Raw genomic sequence first — 23,486 nt, forward strand, 5'->3', positions numbered from 1 at the left:
AGGGAGGGGGAGGAAGAGGTCAGTGCCCTGGGCGGCCACAATGTGTCGGCGGGCCCCAAAGTCGGGGTGGAGGTCGGCCGCGTTCTGCGCATGTGCCCCCAGCCACCAGAATCATGCCGGACGAGAGGTGGTGCCGGATAAGTGAGGTCCCACCTGTACTTGCTGTACCTGCATACTAACTTTTTGTGTTTTATGCACAATGACCCCCAGGTCCTTCTGTACTGCAGCACTTCATAATTTTTCTCCATTTAAATTATAATTTGCTTTTCTATTTTTTTTCTGCCAAAGTGAATAACCTCACATTTTGCCATATTGTACTCCATCTGCCAAATTTTTGCCCACTCACTTAGCCTGTCTATATCGCTCACAATTTGCTTTCCCACCCATCTTTGTATCATCAGCAAACTTGGCTGCATTACACTCGGTCCCTTCATCCAAGTCATTAATATAGATTGTAAATAGTTGACGACCCAGCACCAATCCCTGCGGCACCCCACTAGTCACTGTTTGCCAACTGGAAAATGACCCATTTTCTGTGAGTTAGCCTATCCTCTATCCATGCTAATATATTACTCCAACCTCGTGAACTTTTATCTTGTGCAGTAAACTTTTATGTGGCATCTTATCGATTGTCTTCTGGAAATCTAAATAACCACATCCACTGGTTCCCCCTTATCCACCCTGCTCATTACATCCTCAAAGAACTCCAGCAAATTTGTCAAACATGATTTCCCTTTAATAAAACCATGCTGACTCTGCTTAATTGGGGGAGGTGGGACCAGTACAAACTGGACGGTCTGCACCTGGGCAGGACCGGAACCAATGTCCGAGGGGGAGTGTTTGCTAGTGCTGTTGGGGAGGAGTTAAACTAATATTGCAGGGGGATGGGAACCTATGCAGGGAGACAGAGGGAGACAAAAATGAGGCAAAAGCAAAAGACAGAAAGGAGATGAGGAAAAGTGAAGGGCAGAGAAACCCAAGGCAAAGAACAAAAAGGGCCACTGTACAGCAAAATTCTAAAAGGACAAAGGGTGTTAAAAAAGCAAGCCTGAAGGCTTTGTGTCTTAATGCAAGGAGTATCCGCAATAAGGTGGATGAATTAACTGTGCAAATAGATGTTAACAAATATAATGTGATTGGGATTACGGAGACGTGGCTCCAGGATGATCAGGGCTGGGAACTCAACATCCAGGAGTATTCAACATTCAGGAAGGATAGAATAAAAGGAAAAGGAGGTGGGGTAGCATTGCTGGTTAAAGAGGAGATTAATGCAATAGTTAGGAAAGACATTAGCTTGGATGATGTGGAATCTATATGGGTAGAGCTGCAGAACACTAAAGGGCAAAAATTGTTAGTGGGAGTTGTGTACAGACCTCCAAACAGTAGTAGTGATGTTGGGGAGGGCATCAAACAGGAAATTAGGAGTGCATGCAATAAAGGTGCAGCAGTTATAATGGGTGACTTTAATATGCACATAGATTGGGCCAGCCAAACTGGAAGCAATACAGTGGAGGAGGATTTCCTGGAGTGCATAAGGGATGGTTTTCTAGACCAATATGTCGAGGAACCAACTAGGGGGGAGGCCATCTTAGACTGGGTGTTGTGTAATGAGAGAGGATTAATTAGCAATCTCATTGTGCGAGGCCCCTTGGGGAAGAGTGACCATAATATGGTGGAATTCTGCATTAGGATGGAGAATGAAACAGTTAATTCAGAGACCATGGTCCAGAACTTAAAGAAGGGTAACTTTGAAGGTATGAGGCATGAATTGGCTAAGATAGATTGGCTAATGATACTTAAGGGGTTGACTGTGGATGGGCAATGGCAGACATTTAGAGACCGCATGGATGAATTACAACAATTGTACATTCCTGTCTGGTGTAAAAATAAAAAAGGGAAGGTGGCTCAACCGTGGCTATCTAGGGAAATCAGGGATAGTATTAAAGCCAAGGAAATGGCATACAAATTGGCCTGAAATAGCAGCGAACCTGGGGACTGGGAGAAATTTAAAACTCAGCAGAGGAGGACAAAGGGTTTGATTAGGGCAGGGAAAATGGAGTACGAGAAGAAGCTTGCAGGGAACATTAAGGCGGATTGCAAAAGTTTCTATAGGTATGTAAAGAGAAAAAGGTTAGTAAAGACAAACGTAGGTCCCCTGCAGTCAGAATCAGGGGAAGTCATAACGGGGAACAAAGAAATGGCAGACCAATTGAACAAGTACTTTGGTTCAGTATTCACTAAGGAGGACACAAACAACCTTCCGGATATAAAAGTGGTCAGAGGGTCTAGTAAGGAGGAGGAACTGAGGGAAATCTTTATTAGTCGGGAAATTGTGTTGGGGAAATTGATGGGATTGAAGGCCGATAAATCCCCAGGGCCTGATGGACTGCATCCCAGAGTACTTAAGGAGGTGGCCTTGGAAATAGCGGATGCATTGACAGTCATTTTCCAACATTCCATTGACTCTGGATCAGTTCCTATGGAGTGGAGGGTAGCCAATGTAACCCCACTTTTTAAAAAAGGAGGGAGAGAGAAAACAGGGAATTATAGACCGGTCAGCCTGACCTCAGTAGTGGGTAAAATGATGGAATCAATTATTAAGGATGTCATAGCAGCGCATTTGGAAAATGGTGACATGATAGGTCCAAGTCAGCATGGATTTGTGAAAGGGAGATCATGCTTGACAAATCTTCTGGAATTTTTTGAGGATGTTTCCAATAAAGTGGACAAAGGAGTACCAGTTGATGTGGTATATTTGGACTTTCAGAAGGCTTTCGACAAGGTCCCACACAGGAGATTAATGTACAAAGTTAAAGCACATAGGATTGGGGGTAGTGTGCTGACGTGGATTGAGAACTGGTTGTCAGACAGGAAGCAAAGAGTAGGAGTAAATGGGTACTTTTCAGAATGGCAGGCAGTGACTAGTGGGGTACCGCAGGGTTCTGTGCTGGGGCCCCAGTTGTTTACATTGTACATTAATGATTTAGACGAGGGGATTAAATGTAGTATCTCCAAATTTGCGGATGACACTAAGTTGAGTGGCAGTGTGAGCTGCGAGGAGGATGCTATGAGGCTGCAGAGTGACTTGGATAGGTTAGGTGAGTGGGCAAATGCGTGGCAGATGAAGTATAATGTGGATAAATGTGAGGTTATCCACTTTGGTGGTAAAAACAGAGAGACAGACTATTATCTGAATGGTGACAGATTAGGAAAAGGGAAGGTGCAACGAGACCTGGGTGTCATGGTACATCAGTCATTGAAGGTTGGCATGCAGGTACAGCAGGCGGTTAAGAAAGCAAATGGCATGTTGGCCTTCATAGCGAGGGGATTTGAGTACAGGGGCAGGGAGGTGTTGCTACAGTTGTACAGAGCCTTGGTGAGGCCACACCTGGAGTATTGTGTGCAGTTTTGGTCTCCTAACTTGAGGAAGGACATTCTTGCTATTGAGGGAGTGCAGCGAAGATTCACCAGACTGATTCCCGGGATGGTGGGACTGACCTATCAAGAAAGACTGAATCAACTGGGCTTGTATTCACTGGAGTTCAGAAGAGTGAGAGGGGACCTCATAGAAACGTTTAAAATTCTGACGGGTTTGGACAGGTTGGATGCAGGAAGAATGTTCCCAATGTTGGGGAAGTCCAGAACCAGGGGTTACAGTCTAAGGATAAGGGGTAAGCCATTTAGGACCGAGATAAGGAGAAACTTCTTCACCCAGAGAGTGGTGAACCTGTGGAATTCCCTACCACAGAAAGTAGTTGAGGCCAATTCACTAAATATATTCAAAAGGGAGTTAGATGAAGTCCTTACTACTCGGGGGATCAAGGGGTATGGCGTGAAAGCAGGAAGGGGGTACTGAAGTTTCATGTTCAGCCATGAACTCATTGAATGGCGGTGCAGGCTAGAAGGGCTGAATGGCCTGCTCCTGCACCTATTTTCTATGTTTCTATGTTTCTATGCTTTTTCAAATGTCCCACTATTGCTTCCTTTAATAATGGACCCTTCTGCCAATGAAATCAGTTTCTTCCTTATCAAAATCCCTCATAATTTTGAACGCCTCTAATAAATCTCATCTTAACCTACTCTGCTCTAAAGAGAACAATTCCAGCTTCTCTCGTCTCACCATATAACTGAAGTACCTCACCCTGATACTGTGCTAGTAAATCTCCTTTGCATCCTCTCCAAGGCCTTGACCACTTTCTGAAAATGTGGTGTCCAGAATTGGAGACAATACTCCAGCTGAGGCCCACCAGTGATTTATAAAGGTGTAGCTAACTTCCATGCTTTTGTACTCTATGCCTCTGTTTCTAAAGCCAAAGATCTCATATGCCTTTTCAACAGCCTTAAATATTTTGTAAAGCAAGGCACATGAGAAAACTACAAGAATCGCATGTTCTTGTGACGACAGATCGGTACTAACAGTTATTGTGGGGAGCATCATCCCAACCTTGTTGTTCGATCGGAGTGTGAGGTGCAAAAAAATGCATATAATTATAAATCTCTAGATCTCTCAGTAGTAAATGTGATGATATAAAACTCAGTAATGTAGTAAACAATGAGGAGGATAGTAGCAGCCTTCAGGAGGACATAACAAGACTGGTGAAACTGGGAGACACATGGCAGATGAAATATAATGCAGAGAAGAGTGAAGTGATGCATTTAAGAATGAGAAGAGGCAATATAAGCTAATTGATACACTTTTGAAGGAGGTGCAGAAACAGAGAAACCTCGGTTCAGGTACATAAATTTGGTTTATCCATTATCTTTCTGCTTTAGCTATTGCAAATTGGTAATGATTGCTAGAATTGAATTAACTAGTGTTCAAGGCAATGGAGCAGTGTAGCAATTTGGATAAAGATAAGCAAAGTGTGATAGGAAGGGACAGAGAGTTTAACGGTAAAAATGCATCAGCGAATAAGGTGAAAGCAGGGAATAATGGTTAAAAAGTTAAAATTAAAGGTTCTTTATCTGAATGCAAGAAGCAATCGTAACAAGACAGTTGAATTAGTGGCACAAATAGAGATAAATGGCTTTGATCTAATAGCCATTACAGAGACATGGTTGCAAGATGACCAAGGTTGGGAGTTAAATATTCCAGGGTGCTTGACGTTTAGAAAAGGGGGGCGGGGATAGCCCTGATAAAGGATGACATAAGGACAGTAGTGAGAAAGGATCTTGGCTCAGAAGATCAGGAAGTAGAGTCAGCAATACTGGAGATAAGAAATAACAAAGGGCAGAAAACACTGTGGGAGTAGTTTATAGGCCCCCACACAGTAGCTGCACCGTTGGACAGAGTATTCATCAACAAATAACAGGATCTTGTAACAAAGGGAATACAACAACAACTTGTATTTATATAGCACTTTTAACATAGCAAAATGTCTCAAGGGGCTTCACAGGAGTATTATGAGACCAAAAACTTGACACCGAGCCATAAAGAGAAATTAGGGCAGCTGACCAAAAGCTTGGTCAAAGAGGTAGGTTTTAAGAGGCGTCTTAAAGGAGAAGAGAGAGCGGTAGAGAGGCGGAAAGGTTTAGGCAGGGAAATCCAGAGTGTAGGGCCCAGGCAACAGAAGGCACGGCCACCAATGGTTGAGCGGATATAATCAGAGATGCTCCAGAGGGCAGAATTAGAGGAGCACAGACATCTCCGGGTTGGGGGGGGGGTGGTGGTTTTGGGCCCATTGTACAATGTAAATGTATGCCGTGAGGCTGAACCAAACTGTTCACAATCTCTGAGTCCTATTTGATCCTGAATTGAGCTACCAACCTCATATGCTCTGCATCACCAAGACTGCCTACTTCCACCTCCACAATATCGCCCATCTCCAAGCATGATCTGACCCATCTGCTGCTGAAATCCTCAGCTATGCTTTTGTTCCCCCCAGACTTGACTATTCAAATGGTCTCCTGGCTGGCCTCCCATCTTCCACCCCCTGTAAATTTCAGGACATCCAAAACTCTGCTTCCTGTATTCAAACCCGCACCGCCCGTTGCACCCATCGCCTATGTGCCCAGTAATTTGTTTTGGCCCTACCCGGCCTATTTAAGCAGCTGTGTGGGCCATTCAAAATACAGCAAGCTGGCTGCATGGGTTTCCTGGAGCAGTGCACGGTGGCACACCTTACAGGGAACACTGCCCATCACCCCTGTGCTCATTGACCCACATTGGTTCCCAGTCCAGCAATGCCTCAAATTTAGAAATCTAATCTGAGTATTCAGTTCCCTCCCTGACTTCGCCACTCCCTATCTCTGTAACCTCTTACAACCTTACAAAGGTCTCAAAACTCAAAGTTCCTCCAATTCTGGCCTCTTGTGCATCCCTGACTTCCTTCGCCTGCCTTAGTCTCTGGAACTCCCTCCCTAAGCCTCTCCACCTCTCTACCTCTCTCTTCTCCTTTAAGATAGTCCTTAAAACCTACCTCTTTCTGCCCTAATAGTGTCTTATGTGCCATGGTGTCAGATTTTGTTTGATAACGCTCCAGTGAAGCATCTTCGGATGTTTCAGTGCGTTAATCATAGAATCGTCGAAATTTACAGCATGGAAGGAGGCTATTTCAGCTCATTGTGTCCGCGCTGGCCGATAGAGCTATCCAACCTAATCCCACTTTCCAGCATTTGGTCTGTAGCCTTGTAGGTTATGGCACTTCAAATGCACATCCAAGTACTTTTTAAATGTGATGAGGGTTTCTGCCTCTACCACCCTTTCAGGCAGTGAGTTCCAGACTCCCACCACCCTCTGGGTGAAAAGATTTCCCCTCAAATCCCCTCTAAACCATCTACCAATTACTTTAAATCTATGTCCCCTGGTTGTTGACCCCCTGTTAAGGGAAATCGATCCGTGGTATCCACTCTATCTAGGCCCCTCAATTTTATACATCTCAATGAGGTTTCCCTCAGCCTCCTCTGTTCCAAAAAATACAAACCCAACCTATCCAATCTTCCCTCATAGCTAAAATTCTGGAGTCCAGGCAACATCCTCGTAAATCTTCTCTGTATCATCTCTAGTGCAATCACATCTTGTAATGTGGTGACCAGATCTGCACGCAATACTCTTGCTGTGGCCTAACTAGTGTTTTATACAGTTCAAGCATAACATCCCTGCTCTTGTATTCTATGCCTCAGCTAATAAAGGCAAGTATTCCGTATGTCTTCTTATTAACCACCTTATCTACCTGGCCGCCTACCTTCAGGGATCTGTGGACATGCACTCCAAGGTCCCTTTGTTCCTCTACACTTCTCAGTGTCCTACCATTTAATGTGTATTCCCTTGCCTTGTTAGCCCGCCCCAAATGGATTATCTCACACTTCTCTGGATTGAATTCCATTTGCCGCTGCTCTGCCCACCTGACCAGTTCATTGATATCTTCCTGCAGTCTCCAGCTTTCTTCTTCATTATCAACCACACAACCAATTTTTGTATCATCTGCAAACTTCTTAATCATACCCCCTGCATTCAAGTCTAAATTATTGATATATACCACAAAATGCAAGGGACCTAATACTGAGCCCTGTGTTCCAGTCACAAAAACACCCTTTGCTTCCTGCCTCTGAGCCAATTTTGGTTAAAGGTGCAATATAAATGCAAGTTGTTGCTGTTAGATCTCAAAGTTCTCCTTAAGTGGTTTTGGTGTATTTAAAAAAAAAATGCTCTCTTGCTAATGCCAAAAAGGTAGTTCTTGTCTGAACTTCTATGGAAAAGCACAGTGAGAAATAGATATACTGTATCCGTATCACGTGCCAATGAAAAGGATGATTCAGTCAGAAATGCCCCCAGAGCTGCAAAGGAAGCTGCTGTATGCAAATGGTTAATTGACCAGTCCACTTTGTTCTTTCAGCTTTTGTGGCTTTACTCTTTTAAAATTAGAGATCATATTTACCATTCAGTTGATTGGAACCTTGGATCCTGTTGCCTGGGAAACATGCTGGTAGTGAGTGGGTCTTTGAGTAATTGTGAACATAACAGACCCAATATTGTTTTTGATGCTGCATCCAACCTGGTAAACTGAATATAGTCACTGGAGTACAATCAGATACTTCCATGTTTTCACCTGAGCAATTGTGGAGCAATATCAGATATGGATAAAAATAATTTAGAAAATAACACCCATCTAGAGGATGACATTAGTGCATTGTAACTTCTGCATTTTATCCTGCATAGGGCCATGATCCCAATTTGGTGTATGAATAAAAGATTGAGGGAATTATGCAGACTTGAATCTTTGGGGCCTTTTTTCCAATTGTTTAAATTTTTTGTCGGATTTCAGCAGTGAACCATTTTTAAATGCCAACTTTACTCAGTGGTAGCACTCAGAAGGTTGTGGGTTTAAGCCTAACATAATCGAAATTAACATTTCAGTGCAGTTGTGAAGGAGCACTGCTGTGTCGGAGGTGTTAACTTTCAGATAAGCCGTTAAACCTAGGTCCTGTCTGCCTGTCTGCCTGCTTAGGTGGACATAAAATATCCCAAAAAACAGAACAGGTCGAGGGGCTGAATGGCCTACTCTTATTCCTATGTTCCTGATGAGATGTTAAACCAAAGCTCCATATGCTTGTCCAGGAAGAGATCCCATGGCACTTTTTTGGTTGAATGCAGCATCGAAAACAATGTTGGGTCTGTTATGTTCACAGTTACTCAAAGACCCGCTACCAGCATGTTTCCCAGGAATTTCTCCCATTAGCCCAGCCAAGATTTCTCCCTTAACCAACACTTCAAAGCAGGCCATTTATCTAATTTGCTGCTTGTGGGCACTTTTTGTGTTGGTTGCTTTGTTTGCCGACATAACAATAACTACAATTTTTTTAAAGCAATGAAGTGAGGATATGAATGGTGCCAAGTAACTTTCCTTTCCTTTCTTCCTTCTATCCCTCCATCCACGATCTCGAGTCTTTGAGCAGCTTCAAAATGATTCCCATTAATAAAGTGTCTCCTCATTTTCTGAAATTGTTGACTCTTGGCCGTGATGCAATTTTCTTGTCACCTTCTTTGTTTTTTTCCATTTGGACATTCTTCTCGTATCAATGTTGCCAATGAATGTCAGTGAGCTATTTGACTGTAATGAACATCATAACCAAGACCCGTCTTCTCCACATAAGCACTTCTAGGTGGACTTGCTGGATATTGGGATATTGCTGGATTGTAATCATGGGTCAAACCTTTTGTAACTTTTCACCTCCTCTCCCAGGGTGCTCGGGCCATTTGTAGCATCCTTGCTGCCATCTGAGCTGAGATCAGTGGCCTGGATTTAACTCCTGTTTGTTGAAGGAAGCAATAAGCATTGGAATTTATATTAGTAAATAAGTATTATCCGGTTCATTTCTTTTCACTGCTTCAAAACTTACTGCTTTGCTTTATGCACTTACATGTATGGTGAATGTAGCAGCTCACCTCCGTCCTTCAGTTGTGAGTTACAATGTTAATAGATTCTTCTCTATACACCCAGGACAGTCCTCTTAATGCAGTGAAAATGTGTTTCTTTTGTTCAACAATAACCACCTTTTTTTTTATTGTTGAAGGTTTTGTTGTTGGTCAAGCAGGACTGTACCAGACGATACTCATGTTCATTGTGGCATATCTCATCATAAGCATGACTGTACTGTCAGTGTGTGCTATCTCTACTAATGGTGCTTTGGATGCTGGTGGTGCCTACTGTATCTTTTGGTGTGATCATGATGTTTATAATTTCATTAACCTTACATATTAATCCTGAGTAAATTAACTAGATGATACTTTACACCATCTAAATTCAAGAGGTTTAATTGTATTGAGATTTAAACTGAAAAATAAATCAATTTTAAAATGCATTGCAGAAAAACAATGATGTTTTCCAATGGCTGGTGCTAATCTAGTAAATTTGTCCCAGCAATTTTTGTTGCTCCGGGTCAAGGGACCTCTTTGGTGAAACAAATGACTTTTTTTTCATCACTTTTTTATTTTCCTGCAGTTTCACCACCCACTCTGCTCACATCTCTTGTAGCCTTTCTATTCACTTAATAAGGTAGGATTGTAACTTTTAGAATTGGTAACAGATATGGCACATAAAGGGGAGATTAATATGTTGGTAGTGAACATTGGAATAAGAGTAGGCTATTCAACCCCTCAAGCCTCTTGCATTAAATTAGATCATGGCTGATCTGTACCTCACCTCTACTTACCTGCCATGTCCCTTGATGCTCTTACTTAATAAAAAAAACTCTCTCTCGCTCAGTTTTGAAAAAGTCATTTGACCCAGCATCCACAGCCTTTTAGGGGAGAGAATTCCATATTTTCCACAAGCCTTTGTGTGAAAAAATGCTTTTTGATTTTACTCCTGAACGGCCCAGCTTCAATTTTAAGATTGTGCTTCCATCAGAGGAAATAGCTTCTCTGTGTCTTCCCTATTGAATTCTTTTGTCATTTTAAACACTTCGATTACATCATCCTTCAACCTTCTAAACTCGAGAGAATACAAACTAAGTTTATGCAACCTGTCCACATGATTTAATCCTTTAAGCCCCCGTATCATTCGGGTGAATCTGTACATTGAGATGCCATCCTCGGCCAAGGTATGGTGTTTAAAACTGAATGCAGTACTCTAGCTGGGGGTCTGACCAAATACAGATGGCGTTTCATCCACAGACCAGCAGAAATAGTGCAAGCACCTCTGGTTTGTAAACAAGTAAAATCTATTTTGAAGCTACAGTACTGCTGAATTTACTTTCATGCTGCTAGAATAGTGCTTCCACATTACATAAACCCCTTCATAGTACCACTCTTGTATAATATTAGTTTGACGAGGTTCCCTGTCATGTTCATCCCAACTTAAAGGCATAGACTAAAAGAAGGGGGAAAAAGCTTAATTATTTCATAATTTCCTGAACAAAAAGGTGTGCTCATTACTGACGATTGATGTCAGAAATCTGAATAGATTGACCTTGCTTTATATATTTATCCCTCTTAACGCCACCACACATGACACCACTTGCATTCTGCTCTAGTCGTGGATTAAACATGTATCAGCCCCAAGCTTACTAAATCATGTCAGCAACTGTAGACCTGATGCCATTGCTGATCAGGACCAAGATTGAAGTGCATGCTGCTGAATCTCCATCCATTTCCTCATCACTTTCAGGTTCAACTTCTCTAATGTTTCCTTGCTGCTCCCTGAGCTCTACCTTGTTCAAACTAACTCCTACATGCTCGCCAACCTCCACTGACTCCCTTCCCCCAGCACATTATTTTTAAATTCCTTATCCTTATTAACAAACATCTCCTGCCCTTACAGAGTTAGGGTGGTGCAACTTCTTCCAACCCTGCATCACGGCTCATAGCTCCACTCTTCTAACTCTGGTCTGTTCATTTTCCCCTCTTCTCTGCTCCACTATTGATGGCAGAGTCCTTAGCCATTACACCCCTACACTCTGGCATTCTCTTAGTGAAAACCCTTTCTCTTATTGCATCTCTCCTTACCTTCAAAACCTGCCTCCTGGAACACTTCTTTGACTGTCTTCTCTCAGTCTTCTATCTGCTTAGTGTGACTTTCTTTATTTACACTCTCCATAGGGGCATTTCACTACATTTTATGTGGATGCATGTTGCTGGTAGTGATGGAGTTTCAAGGCAAGGTGAAACACTTGTATTACAAAAATTCAGCAGAATGACACATGGAGGGTATAGAAACATAGAAACATAGAAAATAGGTGCAGGAGCAGGCCATTCAGCCCTTCTAGCCTGCACCGCCATTCAATGAGTTCATGGCTGAACATGAAACTTCAGTACCCCCTTCCTGCTTTCTCGCCATAACCCTTGATCCCCCGAGTAGTAAGGACTTCATCTAACTCCCTTTTGAATATATTTAGTGAATTGGCCTCAACTACTTTTGTGTTTTTTTTTACTATTTGGCTGGAAAAGTCTTTATACCATCCTCCCCAATATTCACAGGAATCGATCTTCAAAACAAAGTGAAAAGTACAAAGTGATAATGACAGAAGCTAAATTTGCAGTATAAACCTCCAATGATGGTGTAAAATGCATGTCATCAAAATGATTTTCCTGTGTTTATGGTATTTTTGATTAAGAATGCAATTTTTCATCTATATTTTCAAAAAAATACATTAGAAAAGGTCTTAGTATGTTTTTATTTTCAAAAACAAACCGATCATCCAGACATTTCAAGATGAAACAAAATAATTTGCCAAATGGATAATGACTAAACATTAGTACAGTATTCAGCGCACTTATTCTGCTTTAATCAATGAACTTGTATAACTAGGAATTGGTGAAGTGTGAAGGAGCACATAGTAAATTAAATGAGATGTGAAATTGACCCAAGATTGAAGGATAAAGAACATGGGCCTGAATTTGCTGAAAACTTGTGCCATCGGAATGCGGAAATTGCAGGAAATTATGACGTGAGTGACTTATACCATTCCATGCACCATGCCATCATCTGCCGGGAATTTTGCACTGCTACACAGAGACCCTCGGCAAAAAATGGACCAGCTATTTATCATAGCTCCACATCCCACTAAAATCAATGGTGAGATCGAGTTTGCTGAATTAACACCACTGCGATCGCCACAGCCACTTACAGAATGGCACTGGAGGGCTCCAAATCAACAAACTATTCAATCGATCAGCAGGTCTCCACGCAGTTTGCATGATAACACTATAAATAAAATTCCCTGGGTCTAAAATGTTGAAAGAGAGTTTTACTTGGAACAACCTGATTACACGTACGGATTTATTTTAAAACATGTCTAGTAATGGGAGATGCCAGGACTTCCTGACACCATTCGGTGTGGGTTAGACGAATCTCCTTTCATAATATCAGGAAAGGAAATATAAACAGTTTTACCAAATATGCTTGATATTTGTTGTAAGTGTAGTTTGTAAATAATTGAACCCTCGCCCCCAATCATTCGGCCAATAAAGCATCTTGCATACCCGAATCAGGTCAATACGACAACCCTGTTTCGGGTTGAATAGGAGTGAAATAAACCGGTATTATAGGGAGATGCATGCGAGGAGATCACCGTATCAATATTTATCAAACCAGCCTTATTTTAATGTTATAGAAATGAGAAAAAACAGACACTTGCTGAAAAACAGACCGTCAGAAGTGAAATTAACCAGACATCTGGATTTGCAACAGCGATGAGCAGCTCCAGTTTTAGCAGTCTGGTGCCCTTTCGTGGTGTCATGATTATAAGCAAGCCAATGGGCCGGATTTTGTTGTAGAAATAACAGTGAGGCTAACCGCGCTCACCATTATTCAAGTATAAATCGGACAGCAACTGCAGATGAGGAAGTCAGGAAGTTGCTGTCCATGTTGCCCTGCTCCTCCAGAAGCTTCACTATACCTTGCCCAGAGACTCGGCATTCAAATAAATGGAAGGACGTGAAGTTGTGGTAGTTGCATAATATATACCCACTAAATTCACCAGAAAAAAATTGGGGCTTTTCCATTCCAGTGTAAGTAAATTTTTAACAGTATGCTAAGTGTGAATTACTGCCAAACAACCTCTCTAGCTTTGAAAATTAACTTTGACAAGTATGTAGTCTCATTCCTTCAGATTTTAATTATTGCTGGGAGATTTTAATTTAAAAAAAAGTTTTTACATTTTCTACCTATTTCTTACCTCTCTCTCTTAATCCCATCTTTCTTTCCCTCTGTTTATTTCGCTTTCTGTACCGGATTTGACATTGAATTAAATATTCAAACCGACAGTTCCTCGTTCAGACACTGCACTGATTGTTCAACTGATTGGTTCAGGGGCTACATAGTTGCTTGCCCTTTTCACACCGATCCCAGATCCTCTTTAGAGGGCCGTTTTGGCTCTCTAATTTACAGTAAGTTCCAATGCAAATTCCCATAGATAGTCTATGTGCAAGTGTAATGAATGACGTATGCTGTTCATTCACCGCTGAGTGCAAAATCCGGCCCAATGAATTACAAACTAAGAAAAAAAAATGATCTTTATTTATGCTAATTAATTTAAATATAGGAAAATGGGAAATCTACAGGAATTGTTTAACTTGTGAAAACATTAAATAACCTGTTGTTGCATTCTGTGACGGGCTCTGGTACCTTGGATGTGTATCAGATATTGGCTGTGCCGCTCCCGATCAGCCGCTTTGTTCACTACAGAATATTCAAATTATTTCTTCAGCAAATTGTGGAGCGAATTCACGACTGGAGGATCAGGGAGCACAATGCTGTAACTTAGGGCATTTGTCACCAATTGCAGCAGATTTTGGGCCCAAGTTCTACACCAGAAAACAGTAGCAAATTTCATACTAGTATCCTAATACTGATTCACTTCAATTACCAAGAGTGTGTAGAAAAAGAAAAATGGATAGTTAATAAACTTTCTATAGCAAAATCTGATGTAACAGATTAAATGGGGTTTCCTACTTGCAATCTTACGACATTCTTATACTATATACCATGGAGAGACATGGGCGAATATCTGTGTATTTGTGCTTGCCTGCATACACAGAGTTCTCTCCACTGGCATCAAAATGGTTACGTTTTGATGCTAGTAGAAGACTACTAACATTACAAAATTTTTTAATTAAATGTAATACTCGGTGGCTTTTAGATTGCATCTAGTGTGAAACCAGAGCAGTGTGAGACCACTTCCTGCATGCGATATGCGATGATGCAAGTTGTGTAGATTATGAATAATCATTCGGCTTTTTAAAAAAAAGTTTTGCAGTTTTTCCTTTACAGATACTTGTGGTCAGATATGATCAGTCGAGCATTGGGTCCAGAATTTGGAGGCAGCATTGGGATCATGTTCTTCTTTGCAAACATATGTGGTAGCGCTCTCTATATCTTGGGACTTGTTGAGTCCATAGTTGACATTTTTGGATTGCCACCAACAGGTAAGCACATGATTTTAGATCAATTGTCCAAATTCTATTTTGGATTTTACATTTTTGTAAAATTTTATACACTTTTAATTGTGGTGGGGAGGGGTGGTTATTCACACACTTCTGCATTGTTTATTTGGCAAAAAAAATTAAGCAGAAAAACAAGGGTTGATTGGTAAGCTGGTATAACATAGAACATGGATTTGATGCCTCCATATTCTTATCTTAAGACTAAAACTACAACTGAATGAATTGGGCCCACTGGTGGAGTAGGGAAGCTTGTCTGCTGCTGGCTATTCCTAAATATATTCATCTAGCTATGTCTGAAATGAAAAGACCACTTCGTATTGCGCTTAAAAAGGTGTTTCATTTATTGAAACCGTTCATTTATAGAATAGGTCATACTTTGGAAAACCTGTCTGGATTAAAGGATCTGTGTTGATGGGAGGTGTATCTTTATGATGAAGAAATCAATGAGCTCTTCCCACTTAATGTGAGGATGGAGAGGGCAGGTGTGCGAGGTTTAAGGAAGCGGTTAGTATTGGAGAGAATGATCCCAGAGGAGACTGAAGCCTGGTAGATTTTGATGTAGTCCAGCCAGATCTGGCAATGGGTGGCCAATCTGTTTATGCACCAGGTGTGCTCCAGTTTATGCTCCTTTACTTGGGGGCAAAGATGGGGGCCATCTCAAACGGAATGACCAGATGTGAGATGAAGATTTTGCTGAGGTTAAGGGATCGAAAGTAGAGTTGAGGGAATGGTTGAACAAATAAGTTGCATATATAATGTGGGGAATGCAAAGCCAAAGGTTAGGCAGTTATAAATTTGGCAGTACAGTACAGTTGTAAGTGACTTGGGTGATAATCACTTCCTTATAGTATACATAGAAACATAGAAAATAGGTGCAGGAGTAGGCCATTCAGCCCTTCTAGCCTGCACCGCCATTCAATGAGTTCATGACTGAACATGCAACTTCAGTACCCCCTTCCTGCTTTCTCGCCATACCCTGATCCCCCTAGTAGTAAGGACTTCATCTAACTAGAGAGACTTGAATTTCCACAACAAGGTGCCTAAGAATAAAGAATATTAGTCTGCCAATACCCTGTACAATCTAGGTAAACTCATCACTCAGGACTGCTTTCACACACCTAGCTTCTATATATGTGAAGGAATGGTTACCCAACTTGCTTTTTTTCCTCTTGTGGGGAAGAACCAGGTATTTTGTTGAGTCATTCCCACATTGGAATGGTGGAGATGAACTCACTGGTGAATTGTTAATGCAAACCCACATCGCTCCATTGTTTACTACTGGCAAGACCAGTATATTCTTCCCATGTCAAAACACAAGTGTGAAGCCAGTGGCCTTCATGTCCTGTCCCCCTGCAATGACAGCAAGTGGCAGCAATTACTTGAGAAATGTGCGTTTCTGTTGACATAGTTGTTCCTCTCAATACTATTGTATTGATTTAGACAATAATATCTTTAATGTCACTTTGTGGATTTCTGCAGTTGTCCACACCATACAAGTTAAAATGCAACTCTAATTTTACAGGAAGTAGGATACTCATAGTATATTGCTAATTGAACCACTGTCTCTTGCAGGGCAAGCCACAGGTATTCAAGTTCTTCCTAATGCATACTGGTATGAACTTCTCTATGGCACAGTGATTCTTATCCTCTGCCTTCTCGTGTGCCTGGTTGGAGCTGACATCTACGCAAAAGCCTCCTTTATCATTTTCATTGTTGTTATTGTGGTACTTGGCACAATATTCATCAGCTTTTTTGCCGTGTCACCAAGATCTATTAACATCACAGTGTCATTAGGGAACAGCTCAAAATTTTTCGAGGCTTCATTCACTGGATTTAAACTGTCAACTTTGAAGAGCAATCTTCCACGTAAGTTAATCCTGAAACTCGGTAGTAATGTAAATTCATCCAAAATACCTATAGGCTGAAAGAGTATTAGCACAACAAGGTTTTCTGACTACTTATTTTCATTTCTTCCAGCTTATTTATCGTTAAAATGTTTGTTTAAAACTTGTGTCTCAACACTATGTATTCAGTTTAATTACTGAAGATAATTAATCCACATTGACCTTCTACCGTGAATGCAGATCATTTTAAACATTTCTTTTGCACTTCACTAAGTAATAAGTTTTTTCCTCAACTACTAGAATTTTCTAACATGAAAATGACTGGTGACCAAAGTTATTTTTATCCAGAGTGAACAGTCCCTTCAATATGCAGTTCTCAGACCTGGAATATTAGGGCCTTCATTGAAACACCTGTGAAATCATTGAACTCATCCCTTTTTGGCGTGGAAGCAAGTCATACTCTACTCGAGAGACCGCCTAAGAAGAAGAACCTATTGGATGAACCTGATGTCTTTTTCCTGCATGATCATTGTAGGGGTAAAAAGGAGGTTTCTCTCCCTTGGGGTGGATTAACTGATATAGTTAATCGACACCTCGCCCAGCTCCCACTGTATAATGACCATGAAAGTAAACAAACGAAACCTCAGGTTTACCGGCTTTATTACGAGCAATGCACAGGAAGGTTCAGTCTAAACCTCCGAAATACAAGAGTTTTCAAGTAGAATTTATACAGGTTTTGGAGAGGAGTTACCCTCCTACAAAATCATCGATAGGTCTATTGCTATCAGTGAAGTTACATTGATTTGTCGACTCTTATCAGACTGACTCTGAGTGGTATATGCTATTGTCCATCTCCCATCATTGTGTTGTTCCATAATTTGCCCTTTACCTCAGTCTTTGTGTCGCCTAGAGTAACTGTACCAAAATACTGGCTTCCTTATCTCTTCCTCAGCTCTTCCTCAGAGACTTCTAATCAAAAACTGCTGACTTTGGCTGTTTAATTGTTACTAAGGTTAAGGATACAGTTCAATGCGTCATTGCTTTGCGCTATACCTACATAAGCAAGTGTTACATACATTGGCAATTTCTCAGACCTAATATTGATTAGTTCACTATCTTCAGCATTGTTCTGACCACCTATTTGCAACTCCTACAATTTATCCCTTACAATCATGAAACCACTTGGCATATAGTTGGGGCAATTTCATAAGCGGAAAGCACAGGAAAGATGGTACTAGCTCTTCTGTTGTCACTTATGCTTTTGAGTTCTTTGCCATGCCTAATATGTGTGGAGCAAGGCTGCAGGGGAGGTGAAAAGCAAAGGCAGACATTTCTTTTTGCACCTACCATAAATTCCAATTACTTTGAATAGTTTTTCTTCAGACTGGATCTTCAATTAAAATAAAATAGAAGCTCAATCAGTTTTGCCTCCATTTCTCTTCGCAGCTAAGTACATAGCAGACTACACGACTGGTACCATGATGAATTTTGCAGCAGTGTTTGCAGTAATGTTCAATGGATGCACTGGTATTATGGCTGGATCCAACATGTCTGGTAAGGTTCAAACAAATATTTGAAGTGCAATGTGGGTGTAAACTGTATTCATAAATTTATGTTAATTGTACATTGTGTACATCCATTATATGATTATGTTGAATTTCTAATATTTTGGAAAATATGCTTCTGTTCGATGCTGCTGCACTTGTTAGCTGACAGATTTACAAAAAGATTTGAATGTTTTGTGATGTATACAACATGGTATCAGCAAGATTTATTACATAATAGTTTATAAGGGTTTAGTGTTTGTTTATTATGGTGATAAATCTATAATGGCACTTTTGTTGCTAAATCTTTTGTTGAACGATATCTGTTGGTTGCAAATGTCTGTTTTCTATGCAACTTGAAAAATTCAATAAAGTTTGAGTTACAAAAAAGTTAACTGAAGTCATAAATCCTTGCTTTGATGTAATTTTCAGGTGATTTAAAGAACCCCAGTTATTCTATTCCCAGAGGCACTATTACAGCTGTAATTTTTACGTACATCATATATACTATTTTGTCTCTAATGGTCAGCTGCACTTGTGAGAGGTAAGTCTAATTTTATTTTTTGTTATGTCCTAATCCTTTTTGTTGATGAATAAACAATAGCTCTATACAGTTTACACAATAGATGCTGACCCTCTATCTTTTAGTAGCTATAATTCAGTGGAATTATGATTCCAAAGCAAAAATGTTAAAAGTATGTTCATTCCATTTTTGCTTTTTCTGCTTATAAGATTTATTGCAATAGCCACTTTTAAAGTATATGTCTGGGAAAAAGTGAGCCTAATTTTGAGAGCGCAGTATACAATAATATATAAATTAACCTGGGCTTCTTCACAACATGCCATTTCAGTTAATTTCCTCATAATGTTAAAATTTCTTCCAGCCAATTCAGTCGATATCAACAATCAGAGTGAACTGCTGTGTTTTAAGAGTATTGATGGTCAGGGTACTCCTTAATGATACAGTAACAACCATATTCCCTTTTTAAGATATAATTAACTTTAAAAAAATCAGCAATTGATTTAATATGTATTGTGTTACAGGATATGTCCCCATAAACTTATGGTCCTTATTCAGTAACATTTTGTGGTGTTTACTGTTGTGCTATTGTGTAATCAGAGACTATGCATTGCATTTGGAAGGGATGTTAAGGCACACTGCCTTTTATGAATGGAATACCCTGAAAATCTCTGTGCAGCAGACGACAAAAATGGATAGCTTCTGCTGGATTTGCACTCTAAAGCAATGCAATTCTCTGACTTTAAATAGGTTTCATAAAACATTACTGCTGGGATGTAGCTTAAAAGTACGCCGTAGTTTTGTTAGTGTTCTTTACAACAATAATTTACCTTTACATAGTGTCTTTGACGTAACGCATAGCCCAAGGTGTTTCTCAGATAGGCGGGTAGAAAACCTTTTTCACTTGACATCTAGGAAGGATTAGGAGAGGTTGAATTTTAGAGACAGAAAGATTAGAAAAGTATTTTAAAAAATGAGGAGGAAAATAAGGATGATGGGGAATTATCCTCTTAATTAAAATTATGTTCGCTATTTTGGTTCCATAGAATTAAATTTATTGCAACTATATCAAGATATTAAGGGTCAACCGTTGTCTCAAGGCAAATAGAAATATCTATTCCCACTGCTTTCTTCCTTGTTTCTGCCTTCCTGAAGGTAGGGACTCATGCTAGGCCAGGTCCACAGGTGTTGGACCACATTGAACGACCCATTCGTGTGTGAGTTTCAGCAGTGAGTGTTAGAACATAACATAAGAAATAGGAACAGGAGTTGGCCATACGGTTCTTCGAGCCCGCTCCGCCATTCAATAAGATCATGGCTGATCCGATCATGGACTCAGCTCCACTTCCCCGCCTGCTCCCCATAACCCCTTATCGCTCAAGAAACTGTCTATTTCTGTCTTAAATTTATTCAATGCCCCAGCTTCCACAACTCTCCGTGGCAGCAAATTCCACAGATTTACAACCCTCTGAGAGAAGAAATTCCTCCTTATCGCTGTTTTAAATGGGCGGCCCCTTATTCTAAGATCATGCCCTCTAGTTCTAGTTTCCCCCATCAGTGGAAACATCCTCTCTGCATCCATCTTGTCAAGCCCGCTCATAATCATACGTTTCGATAAGATCACCTCTCATTCTTCTGAACTCCAATGAGTAGAGGCCCAACCTACTCAACCTTTCCTCATAAGTCAACCCCCTCATCCCTGGAATCAACCTAGTGAACCTTCTCTGAACTGCCTCCAAAGCAAGTATATCCTTTCGTAAATATGGAAACCAAAACTGCATTCCAGGTGTGGCCTCACCAATACCTTATATAGCTGTAGTAAGACTTCCCTGCTTTTATACTCCATCCCCATGAGGGCACAGCCATTGCCACCAGCTATATGGCGAACAGCTCAGGAGTAGGAGTTGCAGGAGGAGGAGGAAGGCAACCTGGACAGCCCCTTTCTGGCCGGATTGTCCGTGAACAACTCATCCGACTACTATACCAGTAAACGCAACCCCAATTCCCCATTTACCAACAGTCCCACACCGTACCTTCCCTCTGTCACTGAGCCTCACAGCGCCTGCTTGGCCACAATGCAAAACTAAAAGACAACAAAAAATAAACATTCCAAATCAAATTTATAGATCAAAGCATACAAACATAAACTAATCACCCCTATTCATTCCCTTAGTGCCTATCTTCTGTGTGTCTTTGCCTGTCCTAGTGCTCCTTCGCAGTGTTAGCCCAGTGGCTGCAGCATGGCTGGTGTAAGGCTGCTGACTTTCAGTAGGGGGGGGGAACTGTAAATGGCCTTGGAGGATGACCTTGAGCAGCTCTGGACCTAGACGGACCACTTCAGACTGCACCATCTCGCATGGACGGCAGCAGTCTGGGCTGTCTGGCAGTCGGGCAACAACAAGGGCACTGGCGGCGTGGGAGTGGCGGGAGTGATGAGTAGCTGTAGCAAGACTTCCCTTCCTTTATACTCTATCCCCTTTGCAATAAAGGCCAAGATACTATTTGCCTTCCTGATCACTTGCTGTACCTGCATACTATCCTTTTGTGTTTCATGCACAAGTACCCCCAGGTCCCACTGTACTGCGGCACTTTGCAATCTTTCTCCATTTAAATAATAACTTGCTCTTTGACTTTTTTCTGCCAAAGTGCATGACCTCACACTTTCCAACATTATTCTCCATCTGCCAAATTTTTGCCAACTCACTTAGCCTGTCTATGTCCTTTTACAGATTTTTTGTGTTCTCCTCACACATTTCTTTTCCTCCCATCTTTGTATCGTCAGCAAACTTGACTACGTTACACTCAGTCCCTTCTTCCAAGTCGTTACTATAGATTGTAAATAGTTGGGTTCCCAGCACTGATCCCTGCGGCACCCCACTCGTTATTGATTGCCAACCAGAGAATGAACCATTTATCCCAACTCTGTTTTCTGTTAGTTAGCTAATCCTCTATCCATGCTAATATATTACCCCCAACTCCATGAACTTTTATCTTGCGCAGTCACCTTTTATGTCATTCATTCATAGGCAGTCCCTCGGAATCGAGGAAGACTTGCTTCCACTCCCAAAGTGAGTTCTCTGGTGGCTGAACAGTCCAATACAAGAGCCACAGACCCTGTCACAGGTGGGACAGACATTCGTTGAGGGAAAGGGTGGGTGGGGCTGGTTTGCCGCGCGCTCCTTCCGCTGTCTGTGCTTAACCTCTTCACGCTCTTTACGTTGAGTCTTGAAGAACTCAACGCCCTCCCGGATGCACTTTCTCCACCTCGGGCGGTCTTTGTCCAGGGTCTCCCAGGTGTCAGTGGTGATGTCACACTTTACCAGGGCGGCTTTGAGGGTGTCCTTGTAACGCTTCCGCTGCTTTGGCTTGTTTACCATGAAGTTGCTCCGCATAAAGCATTTGCTTAGGGAGTCTCGTATCTGACATGCGAACTATGTGACCTGCCCAGCGAAGCTGATCGAGTGTGGTCAGTGCTTCAATACTGGAGATGTTAGCCTGGACGAGGACACTGATGTTGGTGCGCCTGTCCTCCCAGGGGATTTGCAGGATCTTACGGAGACATCGTTGGTGATATATCTCCAGCGACTTGAGGTGCCTTCTATACATCGTCCATGCCTCAGATCCATACAGGAGGGCGGGTATTATTACAGCCCTGTAGACCACGAGCTTGGTGGTAGATTTGAGGGCCTGGTCTTCAAACACTCTTTTTTTTCCTCAGACTGCTGAAGGCTGTACTGGCGCACTAGAGGCGATGTTGAATCTCCGCATCAATGTCTGTCTTTGTTGATAAGAGGCTCCCGAGATATGGGAAATGGTCCATGTTGTCAAGGGCCGCGCCATGAATAGAAACATAGAAACATAGAAAATAGGTGCAGGAGTAGGCCATTCGGCCCTTCTAGCCTGCACCGCCATTCAATGAGTTCATGGCTGAACATGCAACTTCAGTACCCCATTCCTGCTTTCTCACCATACCCCTTGATTCCCCTAGTAGTAAGGACTTCATCTAACTCCTTTTTGAATATATTTAGTGAATTGGCCTCAACAACTTTCTGTGGTAGAGAATTCCACAGGTTCACCACTCTCTGGGTGAAGAAATTCCTCCTCATCTCGGTCCTAAATGGCTTCCCCCTTATCCTTAGACTGTGTCCCCTGGTTCTGGACTTCCCCAACATTGGGAACATTCTTCCTGCATCTAACCTGTCTAACCCCGTCAGAATTTTAAACGTTTCTATGAGGTCCCCTCTCATTCTTCTGAACTCCAGTGAATACAAGCCCAGTTGATCCAGTCTTTCTTGATAGGTCAGTCCCGCCATCCCGGGAATCAGTCTGGTGAACCTTCGCTGCACTCCCTCAATAGCAAGAATGTCCTTCCTCAGGTTAGGAGACCAAAACTGTACACAATACTCTAGGTGTGGCCTCACCAAGGCCCTGTACAATTGTAGCAACACCTCCCTGCCCTTGTACTCAAATCCCCTCGCTATGAAGGCCAACATGCCACTTGCTTTCTTAACCGCCTGCTGTACCTGCATGCCAACCTTCAATGACTGATGTACCATGACACCCAGGTCTCTTTGCACCTGCCCTTTTCCTAATCTGTCACCATTCAGCTAATAGTATGTCTCTCTGTTTTTACCACCAAAGTGGATAACCTCACATTTATCCACATTATACTTCATCTGCCATGCATTTGCCCA

General features: G+C 41.7%; 1 protein-coding gene across 1 annotated transcript in view; it reads left to right on the top strand.

The window, feature by feature from the left end:
* LOC139266232 (solute carrier family 12 member 9) overlaps positions 1 to 23,486 on the top strand; it is a 91,042-nt gene that overhangs the window by 6,125 nt on the left and 61,431 nt on the right. The window contains exons 2-6 of the mRNA XM_070884061.1: positions 9,514 to 9,648; positions 14,726 to 14,866; positions 16,457 to 16,750; positions 18,175 to 18,282; positions 18,705 to 18,816. Of these exons, the coding sequence (XP_070740162.1) occupies positions 9,514 to 9,648; positions 14,726 to 14,866; positions 16,457 to 16,750; positions 18,175 to 18,282; positions 18,705 to 18,816 (790 nt within the window). The remainder of the gene's footprint in view (positions 1 to 9,513; positions 9,649 to 14,725; positions 14,867 to 16,456; positions 16,751 to 18,174; positions 18,283 to 18,704; positions 18,817 to 23,486) is intronic.

Source organism: Pristiophorus japonicus, chromosome 6, assembly GCF_044704955.1.
Source record: "Pristiophorus japonicus isolate sPriJap1 chromosome 6, sPriJap1.hap1, whole genome shotgun sequence".
NCBI lineage: Eukaryota > Metazoa > Chordata > Chondrichthyes > Pristiophoridae > Pristiophorus > Pristiophorus japonicus.